This window comes from Ursus arctos, unplaced genomic scaffold (genome assembly GCF_023065955.2).
Source record: "Ursus arctos isolate Adak ecotype North America unplaced genomic scaffold, UrsArc2.0 scaffold_24, whole genome shotgun sequence".
In the NCBI taxonomy this organism is placed as follows: Eukaryota; Metazoa; Chordata; class Mammalia; order Carnivora; family Ursidae; genus Ursus; species Ursus arctos.
Genome location: NW_026622919.1, coordinates 38773200 through 38792164, shown reverse-complemented (window position 1 = coordinate 38792164; position 18965 = coordinate 38773200). Strand labels below are relative to the sequence as shown.

General features: G+C 47.1%; 1 protein-coding gene across 1 annotated transcript; it reads left to right on the top strand.

Annotated features, from left to right (window-relative positions):
* The first annotated feature begins 2293 nt into the window (after positions 1-2293).
* On the top strand, positions 2294-17534 carry RNF135 (ring finger protein 135). Its single transcript, XM_057318127.1, has 5 exons — positions 2294-2718; positions 11584-11727; positions 14343-14505; positions 16024-16113; positions 16476-17534. The coding sequence occupies exons 1-5, from the start codon at positions 2356-2358 to the stop codon at positions 17000-17002; spliced, it is 1287 nt and encodes a 428-aa protein (XP_057174110.1). The 5' UTR covers positions 2294-2355; the 3' UTR covers positions 17003-17534.
* The last annotated feature ends 1431 nt before the right edge of the window (positions 17535-18965 follow it).

The window sequence follows — 18965 nt, the reverse complement described above, 5'->3', positions numbered from 1 at the left end:
GCTCCAACCCCATCTTGGGGCGCCTGGGTAGCGCAGTCCTTAAGCGTCTGCCTTGGCTCAGGGCGTGATCCTGGCGTTCCGGGATCGAGTCCCACATCGGGCTCCTCCACTGGGAGCCTGCTTCTTCCTCTCCCGCTCCCCTGCTGTGTTCCCTCTCTCGCTGGCTGTCTCTCTGTCACATAAATAAATAAAATCTTAAAAAAAAAACAAAAAAAACCCAACCTCTTTCCTACATCACCAGGACCAGATGACTTCACAGGTGAATTCTACCAAACATTTAAAGAGGAGTTAATACCCAGGCTTCTCAAACTATTCCAAAACAGAGAAACGGAAGAACATAGTTCTCTGGAGAAGGTGGAATGGAAATGCAAATTTCAGGAAGACGAAAGGATGAGAAAATTTCCAACATAAATGAAGAACTGGTTCGTGTATTTTTACAGCCAGGGCTGACTCCTTCCACTCCTACCCCCTTTCTGGTAACCACCGTATGTTTTTGCATGAAACTTTCAGGAATTGTCCAAGAAAAAGTTTGAAGACCACTGGTTAATCGACTCTTTCAAGAAACTTGGGTTCTAACAGAGAAGAGAAGGAGAGGTGGCTAGAGGCATGCTTCTATTAAAGGAGATTTTATTTTTTTTATTTTTATTTTTTAAAGATTTTATTTATTTATTCGACAGAGATAGAGACAGCCAGCGAGAGAGGGAACACAAGCAGGGGGAGTGGGAGAGGAAGAAGCAGGCTCATAGCGGAGGAGCCTGATGTGGGGCTCGATCCCAGAACGCCGGGATCACGCCCTGAGCCGAAGGCAGACCCTTAACTGCTGTGCCACCCAGGCGCCCAGGAGATTTTATTCTTTAAGTTGGAAAACATAAGCATGCGTCTTTGGTGTTGTGCCTATATTTTAGAAAAGAGAGGCACAGAGAAACAGTTTACCACCAATGAGGAGACTTCGGAACAAAATCCAGGTAATATATCAGGATAGGCTAAGTTACGCTACAGCCACGGCACCCATTAAATCTCTGTAAGCTTAACATATCACAAGTTTATGTTTCTCTTTCACTACATGTTCCAGCGTGGGTCCGCAGGGGGTCTGCTCATTTTCGCCACTCAGAGACCCAGGCCACCAGATGATGACTGCATCTCCGTAGTCAGGGCATTTGGCAGAAAGGGATACAATGACTTACCCACTAGCTTTTTAAGCTGGTGGAAAGGTAACAACTACTCCACATGTTTCAAGTGGGTCAGAGAAGGGCCAATCCTACCAGGTGCTGGAAAGAGCTGGAACCTTCAGTAGGTAGTTCTATTGACTACTACCTGTCATTTCCAGTATTAGAAATAGCCACAAATTTGTATTATCTGGTAGCTACTTTGGGGCCAGGCAAGATGGGGTGAAATAAAATATGAGATATCGTTAGTTCATTTCAACAGATTATAGAGATGGGGGTTCTGGTCTCTGCCACTCAATTACTGCTGTGTAAACCCGAAAGTTCCGTTGCCTCTTTGGGGCTTCGGGGAGGATGTGATGCTCTTCCAGCTCCAACGTTTTCCTGCTGTAATGAGCGTGGGGCTGGAATAGGAGAGGAGGAAGCCAGCGAGCCCAACGAGGGCCAGGCGCGCTACCTCAAGAAAACAGACCTAGTAGTTTTGTCCGGATGCCTGTTGGGTAATGTGCTTTCAGCCAGCAGAGAGCAGTAAGGAGACAGTGGCACAGCTCTGCATTGGAATAGCCGTTTGAAAAGTCCAGGGGTCACTCAACTTTGGGTGTGCGTTAGAATCGTCCGACGGAGGTTTTTCAGAATCCCGGCGCCGGGCTCCACCCCAGACGAAGAAGTCAGATTCTCTGGGAGTGAAGCCCCAGCATCGGTATTTTTAAAAAGCTGTGTGCACGGAGTATTCTTTAACCCTTTACTACTAGTTGGGAATGGCTGGATGACATCTAGGGGCGCATGCTCAGAAAAAAGTTCTTGAACCGAACCCCCTCTTTCTTCTTATCTCAGGGGCTGTCGGGGTTGCGTTTTAATGGGCTGGGGGAGTGTGTGGTGGCGGGGCGGGGGCGGGCATCAAGCTAAAAGGTCTTTGGGACATCAGCGGGTTCCTAGCGTTTGGGGGCGAGCTGATGTCCCCGTGCAGAAAGCTGTGACTCCGGCCAGCTCTAACCTAGGGCGCAGCGCGCCGGGGGTAGGGGGAGGCTCAAGTCCGCTTTTAGCGGGACGGAAGACCGGGAAAAAAAGGGTGGGCCGAGGCGGGGCGAGGAAGGCCGAGGGAGGAGCCGGAGGAGACGTCGCCGCGAGCGGGCGGTCCCCCATGAGGTCCTGACTTCCGCGCCCCGGCGTCCGGTGGGGCGGCCCGGTCACCATGGCGGGCCTGATCCCCGGCCCGGTCGTCCCCGTGTGGCTGGCCGAGGACGACCTGGGCTGCATCATCTGTCAAGGACTGCTGACCAGGCCCTCCACGCTGCCCTGCGGCCACAGCTTCTGCCGCGACTGCCTGAAGGGCCTGTGGGCCGCCGGCAGCGCGAGCGCCGCGCGCTCCTGCCCCACCTGCCGGGAGAGCGCCCGCGGGCCGCCGCAGCTGCGGAAGAACACGCTGCTGCAGGAGCTGGTGGACAAGTACACCCGGGCGCTGCGCGAGCTGGGAGACGGCTCCGGCCCCGCCCCGGGCCCCGCCGCCCGCCCCGCGCCTGCGCCCGCCGCCCCGCGTCGCACCGCCCAGCTGCCGGTAGGGAGGCGCATCGCGCTGCCCTCGCGCCCCTCCGCGCCGCGCCCCTGCCGGCGGTCCCCGCTCCCCCCCCCCCCCGGCCCGGCCGGCTGCCTGTCGTCGCCGGGCTGTTCTTGCTCTGAGCGCTCCCGCTCTTCGGACGAGCTGGCCTAAGTATGAAGAAGCGGAGGAAAAAGCCCGGTCCGCTGACATCCAGTCAGCCTGGCTGCTCTAGCTACTCCTTGGCACGTTTCCACTTCTTTCCAGTCTTTCCGCTGTGTCTTTGAACGTTCTTATATCGGGGTAAGATACAGCATAAAATTAGTCATTTCACCCGTGTTTGTGTGTACAGGTTAGTGGCATTAGTTGTATTCTCAGTGATGTGCAGCTATCACCAGTTTCTGTTTGCAAAAGGTCATCACCACAAACACTCTGCACCCCTTAAGCCGTAACTTGTCATTCCAGCTCCCTGCAGACCCTGGTCACCTCGAGTCTGTTCTCCTGTCTCCATGATTTGCCTACTCCAGATATTTAAGTGGAATCGTATACTGTTTTTGTCCCTTTGTGTCTGGTTTCTTCCACTTACCATAATTTTTTTAAAAGATTTTATTTATTTGACAGAGATAGAGACAGCTAGCGAGAGAGGGAACACAGGCAGGGGGAGTGGGAGAGGAAGAAGCAGGCTCCTAGCGGAGGAGCCTGATGCGGGGCTCGATCTCAGAACGCCGGGATCACGCCCCAGCCGAAGGCAGACTCGCAACGACTGAGCCACCCAGGCGCCCCAATTTACCATAATGTTTTAAGGGTTCATTCATGTTGTAGAATGCACCTGAATTTTATTCCTTTTTGTGGCCGAATAATATTCCATTGTAGGGATGTACCACATTTTGTTTATTCATACACCGATGGACATTGGGATTGTTTCCACCTTCTGGTGACTGTGCGTAGCGATGCAGTGAACATTGGTGTGCAAGTAACCAAGTCCTTTTCAGTTCTTTGGGTAAATACCTAGGAGTGGACTTGCTGAGTGGTATGGGAGTTCTACGTTCAGCTGATTGAGGAACACGGCCAAACCGTTTTCCAGAGCAGCTACAACATTTTACATTTCCACCAGCAAAGTACGAGTTGCTGATTTTTCTACATCCTTTCCAATATTTGCTGGTTTTCATTTTATTTTGACCCCCCCCCCCAACCACCACTTTGTTTTTAGGATAGCTTTCCGGTTAGGGGTGAAGTGCTTTCTCACTGCGGTTTTGACCTGCATTTCCCTGATGATCGATGATGTTGACTATCTTTTCATGTGCTTATTGCTCATTTATAGATCTTCATTGGAGAAATATTTATTCAGGTCTTTTGACTGTTTTTAAAAGTTGGGTTGTCTTTTTCTCGAGTTTTTAAAGATTTATTTATTTGAGAGAGAGAAAGAGATTGAGAGAATGAGTGGGAGGAGAGGCCCAGGGAAAAGCAGGCTCCCTGCTGAGTAGGAAGCTTGCTGTAGGACTCCATCCCAGGACCCTGGGATCATGACCTGAGCTGAAGGAAGATGCTTAACCCACTGAGCCACCCAGGCGCCCTTTCTTGTTGAGTTTTAGGAAATCTTTATAAATTCTGGGTATTAAACCCTTATCAGATATATGACTTGCAAATATATTCCCCCATCTGATGGGTTGTCTTTTTATTTTCTTGATAGTGTCCTTTGATGCACAAAAGTTTTAAGGTCTGCTGATGTCCAATTTACCTGTTTCTTCTCTTATTGCCCTTGTTTCTGGCATCATATCTAAATCCATTGCCGAATTCTGAGTTCATGAAGATTTACCCCCATATTTTCTCCTAAGACTTTTATGGTAATAGGTCTTCTATTTAGGTTGATCCATTTTGAGTTAATGTTTCTATACGGCATGAGGCAGGGGTCCCACATTATTCTTTGCGTGGGGAAATCTAGCTGTCCCAGCACCGTTAGTCTAAGACCGTTTTTCTCCATTGAGTGGACTCGGCACCCTTATAAAAAATCAGTTGGCCATAGATGAATGGGTTTATTTCTCTACTGCTAATTCTATTCCATTGGTTTTTCGGTCTATCCTTATGTCAGTACCACATTGTTTTGATTACTATAGCTTCATAGTAAATTTTGAAATCAGAAAATGTGAGTCCATCTGACTGTGTTCTTTTTCAAGATTGTTTTGGCGTTTCAGGGCCCCTGCCATTCTGTGTGAATTTGAAGATTGATGTTACCATTCTGCAAAGAAGGCTGTTGGAATTTTGAGAGGGACTGCATTGAATCTGTAGGTCACCTTGGGTGTGACATCTTATACAATATTAAGTCTTCTTCCCCAAAACGTGAAATGTCTTTCCGTTTCTTTAGGTCTTTTTTAAAAAATTTTTATTTATTTATGTGATAGAGACAGCCAGCGAGAGAGGGAACACAAGCAGGGGGAGTGGGAGAGGAAGAAGCAGGCTCATAGCGGAGGAGCCTGATGTGGGGCTCGATCCCGTAATGCCGGGATCACGCCCTGAGCCGAAGGCAGACGCTTAACCGCTGTGCCACCCAGGCGCCCCTCTTTAGGTCTTTTTAACTTTGTTTTGGTGATGTTCTGTAGGTTCCAAAAATATAGTCCTTTCATCTCCTTGGTTAACTTTACTCCTAGGCACTTTACTCCTTTAGGGGTTGTTATAAATGGAATCGCTTCCTTAATTTCCTTTTTGGATATTTCACTGCAGGTGTATAAAAACACACTTCTTTTTGGGTGCTGATCTTGTGCCCTTCAACTTTGCTGAATTCATTTACTAGCTCTAGGGAGCTTTCTTGTGGATTCTTTAGGATTTTATTTATAAGGTCACGTCCTATGGGGGTAGAGATCATCTTACTTCTTTTGCAATTGGGATTTATTTCTTGGCCTTTTATTTCTTGTCTAGTCGATCTAGCTAAAATTTCCAGTACAATGTGGGGTAGCAGCAGTGAAATCAGGCATGCTTGTTTTGTTCCCTATCTTAGGGGGAAAGCTTTCAGTGTTTCGCCATTGAGAATGATGTTAGTTGTGGGTCTTTCATAAATTCTCTTGGTTATGTTGAGGAAATTGCTTTCTGTTCCTGGTTTTCTGAGTGTTGTCATGAAAGGTGTTAGATTTTGTCAAATGCCTTTTTCTGCATCAATTGAGATGATTGTATGTGTATGTGTTTCCTTTATTGTATTAATATGGTGTATCACATTGGTGGTTTTTCTTAAGTTGAACCACCTTGCATTCCTAGGATAAATTCCACCTGGTCATGGTGTATTACCCTTTTAATATGCTGTTGGATCTGGTTTGGTAGTATTTTGTTAAGATTCTATATCAGTATTCCTAACGGATACCGGTCTGTAATTGTCTTGTGATGTTTTTACCTAGCTTTGCCATCAGAGTAATGCTGGCCTCACTGAGCAGTTAGAAAGTGTTCCATCCTCTTCAATGATTTGGAAGAGATTGAGAAGGATTGGTTAATTCTTCTTTAAGTATTTGGTAGAATTCACCCTTGAAGCCATCTGGTCCTGGACTTTTCTTTGTTGGAATTTTGATTACTGATTCAATCTCCTTGTTACACCTCTGTTGAGACTTTCTGTTTCTTTTTGAGTCCGTTTAGGTAATTTGTGTTTCTAGAAATTTATCCATTTCATATAAGTTATCTAATGTGTTGGCTTACAAAGTTCATAACATTCTCCTAAATTTTATTCTGTAAGGTCAGTAGTAATGTCTCCACTTTCGTCCTGATTTTAGTTATTCATGTCTCCTCTCTCTTCTTTTTTTCCCCATTGCTTCCTTTTTTTAAAAAAATTAACGTATAATGTATTATTTGTTTCCGACGTACAGGTCTGTGATTCACCAGTCTTACACAACACCCAGCACACACCACAACACATACCCTCCCCAGTGTCCATCACCCAGCCACCCCATCTCCCCAGCCCCCTCCACTCCAGCAACCCTCAGTTTGTTTCCTAAGGTTAAGAGTCTCATGCTTTGTCTTCCTCTCCAGTTTCGTCCTGTTTCATTTTTTCCTCTCTTGCCCTATGATCCTCTGCCTTGTTTCTTAAATTCCTCGTATCAGTGAGGTCATATGATAATTGTCTTTCTCTGATTAACTTATTTTGCTTAGCATAATACCCTCTAGTTCCACCCATGTCATTGCAAATGGCAAGATTTCATTTTTTTTGATGGCTGTGTAATATTGCATTGTATATGTACACCACATCTTTTTTACCCATTCGTCTGCTGATGGACATCTGGGCTCTTTCCATAGTTTGGCTGTTGTGGACATTGCTGCTATAAACATTGGGGTGCAGGTGCCCCTTCGGATCACTACATTGTTATTTGTGGGGTAAATATCCAGTAGTACAACTGCTGAGTCGTAGGGTAGCTCCATTTTCAACTTTTTGAGGAACCTCTGTACTGTTTTCCAGAGTGGCTGCACCAGCTTGCATTCCCATCCTCTCCCTTTTTCTTTATCAGTCTAGCTAAAGATTCATCAGTTTGTTGATTTTTTCGAAGAACCAGCTTTCGTTTCATTGATCCTCTCTGTTGTTTTTACATTCTCCTTTTTATTTATCTCCAATAATCTTTATTATTTCCTTCCTTCTGTTAGCTTTGGATTTGGTTTCCCCTTTTCCCCTAGTTCTTCAAGGTATAAATGAGGTAATTGATTTGAGATCTTTCTTCTTCTTTTTTTTTTTTTTTAAGATTTATTTATTTATTTGTTAGAGAGAGGGCACAAGCAGGGGGAGGGGCAGGCAGAGGGAGAAGCAGGCTCCCTGCTAAGCAAGGAGCCCGATGTGGGACTCAGTTACAGGACCCTGGGATCATGACCTGAGCCAAAGGCAGATGCTTAACCAACTGAGACACACAAGCATCCCGAGATCTTTCTTCTTTTTTAATGTAGACATTTACAGTTATAAATTTCCCTCTGAGGGGCGCCTGGGTGGCTCAGTCGTTAAGCGTCTGCCTTCGGCTCAGGGCGTGATCCCAGGGTCCTGGGATCAAGCCCCACATCAGGTTCCCTGAACCACTGGGAGCCTGCTTCTTCCTCTCCCACTCCCCCTGCTTGTGTTCCCTCTCTCGCTGGCTGTCTCTATCCCTGTCAAATAAATAAATAAAAATTTTTAAAAATAGAATAAAATAAAATAAAATAAATTTCCCTCTGAGTCTTTTCCAGAGTTCTGACACAATTGGTTCTTTAAAAAAAAAAAAAAAAAAGGTTTTATTTATTTATTTGACAGAGAGATAGAGCGAGAGCACAGGTAGGCCGATTGGCAGGCAGAGGGAGAGGGAGAAGCAGGCTCTTTGCTGAGCAGGGTGCCCGACGTGGGGCTTGATCCCAGGACTCTGGGATCATGACCTGAGCTGAAGGCAGACACTTAACCGACTGAGCCACCCAGGAGTCCCCCGTGTAATGTTTTTAAACAGAGTTGAGGTCACATTGTATAGCCAGGTTATATTCTCTCTTTTTTTTCGTTTTAATTAATTATTAGAGTTTATTTTTTAGATAGTTCTAAGTTTACAGAAAATTGAGCAGATAGTATGGCAAGTCCCCAGAGGCCCTTCACAGTTTGTCCTATTATTAACATCTTGCACTAGTGTGATACATTTGTTGCAATTGATGAATCAATATTAATACATTATTCACTAAAATCTATAGTTGAACTCCCCTTGCTGGTGTTCCCTCTCTTGTTGTCTCTCTCTGTCAAATAAATAAATAAAATCTTTAAAAAAAATAATAAAATAAAATCTATAGTTGATAGTTGCAGTGGCAGTATCATAGCCAACAAGGTTTATCCAAGGCACGATTATTGGTAATTGAAACTAAAATCCATGGGGCTCCTGGGTGCCTCAGTCGTTAAGTGTCTGCCTTCGGCTCAGGGCGTGATCCCAGGGTCTTGGGATCGAGCCCCGCATCAGGCTCCCTGCTCTGCTGGGAGCCTGCTTCTTCCTCTCCCACTCCCCCTGCTTTGTGTTCCCTCTCTCGCTGGCTATCGCTCTCTCTGTCAAATAAATAAATAAAAATTTTTTTTAAAAAAAGAAAAAACTAAAATCCACAGTTGATACTAGGGTTCACTCTGTGTTGTACAGATCTATAGGTTTTGACAAATGCTTGATATCATGTAGCTACAATTATGGTGTCATACAGTTTTACTACCCCGAAAATCCCCTGGCAGCTGCTGATCTTTTTACTCTTTAGTTTTGCTTTTTCCGGAATGTCATATAGTTAGAATCATACAATTTCTGGCCTTTCCAGATTGGCTTCTTTCACTAAGCAAAATTATGGTTTGTGGCTTGATAGCTCATTTCTTCTTATTCCTGAAAAACATCCCATTACATAGATGTACCACATTCTATCCATTCACTTTTTTTATTTTAAGATTTTATTTATTTATTCGACAGGATAGAGACAGCCAGCGAGAGAGGGAACACAAGCAGGGGGAGTGGGAGAGGAAGAAGCAGGCTCCCAGCAGAGGAGCCTGATGTGGGGCTCGATCCCAGAACGCCGGGATCACGCCCTGAGCCGAAGGCAGACGCTTAACCGCTGTGCCACCCAGGCGCCCCTATCCATTCACTTTTTGGTGGGACATATTGGTTGCTTCCTTTTGTGTGTGTGTGTGTGATTATAATTAAAATTTGTTTTCTTCTTTTTAATTATAAACAACAGCATTGTCCCTTAGGTCCTTAAAACTCTTTGTTACTGTTGCTTATAGTGACTGAATATACTTCCCATTGGCTGTTAAGTAAAAATGATTGTTTTTGGATGATAGGATATTGGAAGATTTAAAACATTCCCTCTTTCTCATGCTTTGCATTTTTTAAAAATATTTTATTATTTGAGCGAGAAAGAGAACAAGCAGGGGGAGGAGCAGAGGGAGAGGGACAAGCAGGTCCCCCCGCCGCTCAGTGGGGAGTCTGACGTGGGCTCAATCCCAGGACCCTGACATCATGACCTGAGCTGAAATGCTTAACCGACTGAGCCACCGAGGTGCCCCTCATGCTTTGCATTTTCTAAATTCACCGCAATGCGTATGCATTTCTTTTATGAATAGAAAAAACAAAGTGCTTATTTTTTAAAGTTCTTAATTTGCTCCAGTGCCAGGATCAGGGCCTCTCTCTTCAGTTCTAGCCACCTGAAAATTTAGGAGGGGGACCTGGAAGTTTAAGAGCAAATGGTGTTACCAGTGGTCGGCCACCTCCCTGATGGTGGCTTCCAAAACACATGATATTTTGAAGATGCAGATGGGTCCTGGGTCAATTCCAGTTTTTGAGGTTCCAGCATGCTTTAAAAAACGTAAAATGGCAAAACAAAGTTATAAACACTGATATATTGACAGTTGGATGATAGGCACATTGTATTTCTGTGACTCTGTATAGGACCCCTTTTGGAGGTAATGCAATGTTCACCACTGAAGTCTGGGCCCAGCCTGTCTCTGATGAGTGCCACCAGGTCTGGAGGTTGTTGCCAGAATGTTGGCTGCAGAGCTCCCACTCCCAGCCAGGCAGCTGAGCAGATCAAGGTCTTTAAGTGGGGTTGTTTGGCTCTCTAGTTTGAGTGTCCCTTTAAATGGGCAGGATGTCGGGGCACCTGGCTAGCTCAGTCAGAAGGCCATGCACCTCCTGATCTCAGTGTTGTGGGTTTGAGCCCCACGTTGGGTGTAGAGTTTACCTAAAAAAGTAAAATCTTTTTTTAAAAGAATATTTTAGTTATTTATTTTTGAGAGAGAGAGAGAGCACGAACAGGGGAGAGGGGCAGAAGGAGAAGCAGACTCCCCGCTGAGCAGGGAGCCTGATGCGGGGCTCCATCCTAGGACCCCAGGATCATGACCTGAGCCAAAGGCAGACACTTAACCGACTGAGCCACCCAGGTGCCCAAAAAAATAAAATCTTTAAAAAAATAAAAAATAAATGTGCAGGATGTCAATAATCCAACAAAAGGAGCTTGCATCTGTGCATTACTTTAGAGTCTCCAAGATCTGGGGCACGTGGGTGGCTCCATCAGTTAAGTGTCCAACTCTTATTTGTTTATTTTTTAAAAGATTTTATCCATTTATTTGACAGAGAGCGACAGTGAGAGAGGGAACACAAGCAGGGGGAGTGGGAGAGGGAGAAGCAGGGTTCCTGCTGAGCAGGGAGCCCGACGTGGGGCTCGATCCCAGGACCCTGAGATTATGACCCGAGCCGAAGGCAGATGTGTAACCAACTGAGCATCCCTAAGCACCCAACTCTTGATTTCAGCTCAGGTCATGATCTCAGGGTCGTGAGATCGAGCCCCACATTAACCTCCACGCTCAGTGGGGAATCTGCTTGAGATTCTCTGTCTCTCGCTCCACCCCCTTTGCCCCTCCCCCTGCTCGCACTCTCTCTCATTTTCTCTCTCTCTCAAATAAACATTTTAAAAAATAATAAAGTCTCCAAGATCCCTGCACAGTAAACCAGTAGAGTCTCTGCATTGTTGAAGAGGAGAAAGAGGGAGGGTCACTGCCACTTTGAAAGGAGTGGTGAGGACACAGGATGAGTCTAGTGAGAGTGGCCTTCAACCTCTCCAGCTGAATGCCCTCCACTGCCCCACTCACCTTGCAGGCCGCAGCCACCTGCCAGGCTCTCAGCATCTCCGCTCTGACCTCTGTTCAGAATGAGCCCGCACTTCCCTTTAGTCTTCACTCTCACCCTCCTGCCCCCCAGCCTGTGGATGGGCTCTGGTTCCCGGTTATGGCCACTGGACCATCAGTAGACATGCAAAAGGTCTGGGGCATCTGCCTCCTTGTCCTCTGGACATTTTTGTCACTCTGTTGCCTGCTTCCTTTTTTGCAGTGTTTCCAGCTCCCTCTATCTAGAGCTGGGTCCTGGGTCCAGCTTCGTGTTCCGCTTTGTTCTTTTAAAGGCAGCGGCACAGAGGAGCGTCGCAGAAGTTGCGCGTGAGCTGGCAGAGTTGGTGGAACAGCTCGTAGACATCGTCAGGGGTCTTCAGAGTCAGAGCCCCCGCCCCGAATCCGGACCAGACAATGAAAGGAGCGCCGGGAGCATGGTAGGCTCACCAGGAGGGGAAAGCGCGTGCCAGGGGCGGGGCTAGGGACAGCTTCAGGCTGGAGCCGCGGGGATATGTTGGGAGTTGAAGGGTGCAGTAAGTCTTCATCTTTTACCATTTTCTTACTGTCACACATGGATGACTGGAAGTGTGCAATGCTTGAGGTGAGGTAGGGGAGCTTCAGGGGGCGAGGTTCCGTCCTTACCTCTGCACCTACCCAGGGACCTCTATGCAAATTCTGCAGACAGTCTAGGCCCCATCTTCATTGACCTTTCAGCAGCCTTTGACCACACCTTCACTCCCGAAGCTTTCTTTTCCCTTAGCATCTGGGACAGGGGTCTTCTGACCTTCCCCGCTTTCTGTCTGGCTGCTCCTTCCCCATCTGTCTTGCAGGCTCACTCTCTTTTCCTCTCCTCAGCTTAGAAATGCCCAAATTCCTCAAGGCTGAGGGCTACATCCCTCTCTCTTCCCCGCTGAGTGGTCTTCCCCACACCATGGCTTTAATTACCACCCTATGTGCAAACATAGCGCCAGCCTGGACCCCTCTCTGAGCTGTGGGCTGCTATCTTCCTTCTCACCTTTACCTCTTGGTATCTCAAAGGCACATCCCACTTAAAATGTCCCAACAGTTTCTCCTCTGGGAGTCCCCATCTCAGTGACTGGCCCTGTGATCCATCTAAGGGCACAAGCCAGGAACCTGGGAATCATGTCGCCCCCTCCCTCACTGGCCTAAACATCCCCAGAACCTATTTACTACTCTTGAACTCCTTGGAGACATCTCTGATCCAAGCCTCTGATCATTTCTTTTCTTTTTTTTTTTTTTTTAAGGTTTTATTTAGTTGAGAGAGAGAATGAGTGAGAGAGAGAGCACAAGCCATGGGTGGGGGGGTGGGGAGAGGCAGAGGGAGAAGCAGGCTCCCCGCTGAGCAGGAGCCCCACGTGGGGCTCCATCCCAGGACCCTGGGATCATGACCTAGCCGAAGACAGATGCTTAAGTGACTAAGCCACCCAGGGGCCCCGAGCCTCTGATCATTTCTTGCCTGGATTGCTGCAATAATTAATTACTCTACTCTATTCCCGCTGGTCTGCTCTCCTTGTGGTTGTCAGAGTGACCCACTCAAACTCAAATCTGATTTACAACATCTCTAGTGACATCTGCTTGTGTGGGATTAAGACCCGAATCCTGGCTGTCCTCACAGAACCAAGGGGGCCCTGCAGGACTCCTTCCCTGTCTGCCTCTCCTGTCTCCTTCCACCCGGCTCCCCTCCTCTGCCACTCCCCGGCCTCTTTAAGCTGCAGCCATTCTGGCCCCTATCAGTCCCTCCAGGGTATCATACTTCTTCCACCACAGGGTGCACTCCCTGGAATGTTCTTTCACCCTGTCACCTAGATAATGCCTGCTCATCCTTCAGACCCAAGTAAGAGCACCACTTTCCTGGTGAAACCTTCACAATTTCTTCCAACAAGTCCCCCTATTAGAGGCTCTTACAGTTTCATTTGTGGCAGATACCACGAGTTGCAACTTGATAATGATGGGTGCCATAATTTATTCATGTCTGTTTTCCCTCTTCCCCTGCCCTGGACTCTAAGCTTCATTAGGGTGGAGACCTTGATGGCTTTTGTTCTTTTGTTCATGCTTGTATCCCCAGGCCTAGCAAGGTGCTTGCGGCATAGTAAGTGCTCAACAGATACTCAGGGGTCTTCAGGGGCTGCAAGGTGTTGGGGGGAGGAAGGCCTGAGAGTCTGACTTTCACACTTGCCATTGCATTGGTCTGATGCGAGGATTTAAAAAGCTCTGGTCTACAAAAGTGCTCGAGTGGTGGGACAATGCAGGACGATAAAATTCACTGTGGTGATTGAGTTCACCTCCGTGAGCTGTAACTTCTTTTGTAAAAGGGGGATAGCCAACCTACCTTGGAAGGTTGTTATACAAATTAGAAGTAAGCCACGGGAAATACTCGGTCCTTGGTGCCTGCTACTTTACAGTTGGTAAGAAGAGTGGAAAGTATGCAAAGTTGGGAAGGAACCTCAGGGGCCAAAAGTGGCAATGTGGGAGCAGATGTGAGGCTGTGTTGGGGAATAACAGGGCCTGGGGTTAAAGAAAGTCAGGGAGCATGTGTTGGCGGGCCCCAGAGAGCTGGGAGAGCCTGGATGCCCGGCCACATGTCTACGCTGGCTCTTGAGAGATGATAGAATGACAGCCTTCCGGGCAGACTACTCTGACCTCTGTAGTTGATCTTGGTGACTATCTGTATTATTTATTTTGTAAAGCCCCTAGAGGATGGGCTTACAGATTTTACTGCTTTTTGGGGTATTATCTAAGAAATCCACATTTATTGTACAAAATACTAGAAAATGCATAGGAGTTCAAAGAAAACAAAGGAACATCATCTATAACCCCACCACCCGGAAATAACCACCCCTTAATATTTTTGCTGCACTACGTGTTCTTCCAAATTGCTTTCAAGGCATGTAGTTTGAGGGCCTAATTATGTTTTTAAAAATCTGTGAGGAGGCAAGTAGAAAACTATAGATGGCAGAATTAGAGTATACTATTTGATGCACACTTTCGGAGACTTGAATTACTTAATTTTTTTTTAATGTTCCATCAATAGTCTTCTTCTGGTGGGGTGGACCTTTCCTTGGCTTCTTCAAAGCCAGTGACTTCCAACACACCCAAGAGAAAAACAAGAGACATTCTGCATGACCTAGAAGAAATCCGGAAAAAATTACAGGAAAACTTCACGTGGAAAGAAGCCCATGAAGAACAACAACAGGGTGAGTTGATTTTATTGGGTGAAAGAGGATTAAAAATGGAAGTTGGGGGAAATGACAAAAACAATGACAAATGGCTCAGTGTTGGGGGGATAGGATCCCAGAGCCCAGCTGGGTTACCCCTGCGCGGTTGTCAATGAGGAAGGAGTGGGCGGAGGTGTTTTTGTGGCTGGATATGTGTTTTGCATATGGCTGGAGGTATGCTGTCACCTAGGCCTTTAAAAGATAGAAACTCATTTTCTAAGACCTCTACGTCCAGAACCTAGACCTGATTTTGCTGCTCGCCTATGTTTTCTACCTGAGGAGATTCAGAAACAGGGTGCTTTTTATGTTTAACTATTAAATGTCCTTATTACCAAAGCATGCAACTTTGTAAATCATCCTTGATGTGTTCTATTAAAGTATTATCTCTGGTGAGTGTGCTAATAGTAAACAGTAACAACACAGAAGAGAACCTCTCGGTCCTGACTTTGGAGGCTCTCTGTCGTAACCCTCGTCAGCACTGAAGAACAATTCACACCTGCTCCTTGGACATGAGCTCTGGGCTCCCTCCGATCTGCCTCCTGCCCTCGCCACTGCCAGCCTTTTATACCTCACAGACATCTCTTGCAACTATGTTTGTGTTTAAACGATCTTGCTCTATTTAAAAAGTTAGTTTTTATTTAGGTGGAGAAACATAATCCCTTGGGAAAATTTTCTCGAGGAAACAAGTTAGAGCACACTTTATTAGCCGTTCCAAACTCTGAGAAATAAGTGCTGTCTTGGCTCCTGGGCGCCCCTAAATTTAGATTGGGTCCCTTAGTGATCTTATTTACTTACACAAATTTAAAATCAATATCTAGGGGCTCCTGGCTGGCTCAGTGGAGTGTGTGACTCTTGATCTCAGGGCTGCGAGTTCAAAAACAAAATCTTTAAATTAATTAATAAAATCAATTTTTAGATTTTGGGGTTAAACTTAAAATTCAGAAATCCAAACAATATAAAATCATGCAGTGAAGGTCTCTTTCCCACCCTCGTCAATTTTCCTACTGCCCTGTCTCCATTAATCGTTTGTGTTCGTTTCTTGAGTGGCCCATTCAGAATTTACTTATGCAAGTGACAGTTTACAGCGCTGATGGAGGGGGAAGGGTGGTGGTCGTGGATATTCTAGGTGTTAGGGCGCTGTGATCCCCTGGAACTGCAATTTATTTGATAGATATGCACCTAACACGTAACTTCCTATGTAGCTGGCACTATGCTTAGTGCTTAGAACATAAAGATGAACAAGGTCTCTACCAGCAAGGAGCTTCGAGCTTCTGGGAGAAACAGGCAGTAAAAAAAAAAAGTCCATGGTGAGAACTTGGGGCTGAACATGCCTGACCCGGATGTTCTGCCTGACCCAAGTCTGATACTAAAAACACGTGTGAGGAACTGTGATGAAGCAGACAAGCCGTGTGCCCTGAGCACGATGTTCGGATACCTTCTATTTGCTTTTTTTTTTTATGACACTTTTTCCCCTTCCTGATTTTTTGCAATCCTCAGTGGAACTCCAGGAAGCTCCCTATTCCTCTTCATGCCCACTGCCTGACCAGGGCCATCCAGCCCCCGAGAGGGCCTCCCGGTTCGCTCAGTGTAAGTATGTGGGCGGCTGACCGCTTGGGTTTGGCCTGCCGGGTCCACCTCCCTGCTGCTGGGTCTGTTCCTGGGCTCACAAGGGGATCTGATTACAAATCAAATGGGACTGAAGACTCCCAAATTCCAGGCTATGCCGAGTGGGATTCAGAGAGCTTCCTGCAAGAGGCCTAATGTGGAAGTAAAAATTAAAATTCAAAAGGGGTGTTGTGATTAGAGCAGTAGCAGGGAGGCGTGCAGAAAACTGCCAGCTGATGCACCAGTTTTAATGGCAGTAGGAGTAAACTCTTATCACACCCGAAGATACAAAGCCGCCTTTTGCTATTAGTGCAAGCGGGTCATATCCTTGCTCTTTTCCTCAGGGGCCATCAGTCCGACCTTTGACCTTCGCAGCCACTCCTGCAGCCTGGAGGTATCCGAGGATTGCCGGGTGGTGACTGTATCTCACTGCCCACAGACCCATCTCTGGAATCATGAGAGGTTTGTGAACTGCCAGGTCTTATGTTCCCAGGCCTTTTCTTCTGGGAAGCAGTACTGGGAAGTGGACACTCAGCATTGCAACCACTGGGCAGTTGGGGTGGCTTCCTGGGAGATGAAGCGTACCCAGATCATAGGAAGGACCAGGGACTCCTGCTGTGTCGAGTGGAAGGCTAGTCGGCTCTCTGCATGGCACATGGTCAAGGAAACTGTCCTCGGCTCTGACAGACCTAAGGTGGTGGGCATCTGGCTGGACCTGGAGGAGGGGAAACTTGCCTTCTATTCAGTGGCTAATCAGGAGACGCTTCTGTATGAGTGCCCGGTCTCGGCCTCCTCTCCTCTGCACCCTGCCTTCTGGCTCTTTGGCTTAAATCCTGGAAACTCTCTGATTATAAGGCCAGTAAATGTATAAAGGTTCCCTGGGTGTTAGAACATGGTGGTTTCCTGGTCTCTCCCTCCGCTTGCAAGCCAGTGGTGCCTCGACAAGAGTCCCACCTCCAGAGTGAATGGCTGTGCGGTAAAGCGCTAACTGCAGGCTTGATGTTCAGACCGCACATTCCCAAGAGAGCACGGGCCTTTGACTGGCTCCTGCGAGGCAGCCCCTAAGCCCTTGCGGCATCCTGCCTGATAAGAGTATTTTTGTTTCCCTAAGGGCCTTGGGCCAGGAGATACCCGCTTGACCTCTGGAGGGGCTGGAGACTAAGGCCTGCCCATGTGACCGACCCCCAGGAAAAGCCCTGGGCGCCAAGGCTCTGGGAGCTTCCCTGGTTGGCAGTCTCCTTGTACATTGTCACACAGTGTCACTAGGAGAATTAACATTGTCCTTGTGACTCCATGGGGAAGGGGAGTTGGTGTCTCTTGGCCTGCGTCCCATGTGCCTTTTGCTCCTGCTGATTTTAACCTGTATCCTTTCACCGTAATAAATTGTAACCAAGACTACAGTCACTTTGTTGCGTTCTGTGGGTCCTGCTAGTGAATCACGGGACCTGGGAGTGGTTTTAGGGACACCCCCCCCAACACAGGGGCAGGTTATCCGTTGCGGTGGAATGATACTACCACGAATGCAGTGGTTTCCAACAGCACATGGTTATTAGCTTAGCTTCTGTGCACCAGGCATCAGGCACGGTCCGACGACTAGCCTCACCAGCTGCAGTCAAGGGGTGACCTGCAGCCGTGGTGGCATCTGAAGCCCAAGTGGGGAAGGATCCCCTTCCAAACTCACATGGTTGTTGGGGCATTCAGTTCCCCGTAGGTTGTCAGACAAAGGGCCTCGGTATCTTGCTCGCTGTTGGCTGCAGACCACCCTCAATTTCTTACCCCACGGGCCTTGGAATATAGCTGCTTACTTCCTCAAAGCCAACAAGGAAGAGGAGGTCTCTTAGCCCAAAGGACATTAGATCGTGTATAATGTAATCACGCAAACATAATCTCACATATATCCTGTTGCTTTTGCTTCATTCTGTTGGTTAGAAACGAGCTACAGGTCCTGCCCACATTCGCTCCACAAGCAGGAAGACCAGGAGATGGCCGGTCATGGGGGCCACCATACAGTCTGGCCAGCACTGGGTATCATTTCATACTTGATTTCCCCTGTTTTTAAAAACCATTTTATTACATGACAGAACCAATACAGAAAACTCCATAAAACACGTGTAGAATATAATGGATTATTATAGAGTAAACATCCTTATTAACTACCTTTTGGGTCAAGAAATAAAACCTTCCTATCCCCCCGGCAGAAGCTCCTTCACGTGCCTTGTCTCAATCACACAAGCCTGCTTCTACCTGAAGGGAAGCTGACTTTTACAGTAATCACTTCCTTGAATCTCCGTAGAGTTTTACCACCCAAATATGCACCCCTAGCTACAAGAGTCTTATCCATGTAAAAAAAATAAATAAAAATAAAAATGGATATGTCTTTTTCTTAACTGCTTTGTTGAGATAGAATTTACATACTATAAAATTCACCTACTTAGAGTATACAGATTGGGGGATGCCTGGGTGCCTTAGTCAGTTGAGCGACGATTTTGGCTCAGGTCATGATCACAGGGTCCTGAGATCCAGTGCCACGTGGGGGTCCTCGCTTGCAGGGAGCCTGCTTAAAGACTTTCTTTCCCCCTCCCTCACCAGCTCCCCCCCCCCACCCTGCCAACTCTTCTCTCTCTCTGTCTCTCGAATAAATAAATAAATCTTTAAAAGTAATTAAGTAAGGGGTGCCTGGGTGGCACAGCGGTTAAGCGTCTGCCTTCGGCTCAGGGCGTGATCCCGGCGTTATGGGATCGAGCCCCATGTCAGGCTCCTCTGCTGTGAGCCTGCTTCTTCCTCTCCCACTCCCCCTGCTTGTGTTCCCTCTCTCGCTGGCTGTCTCTATCTCT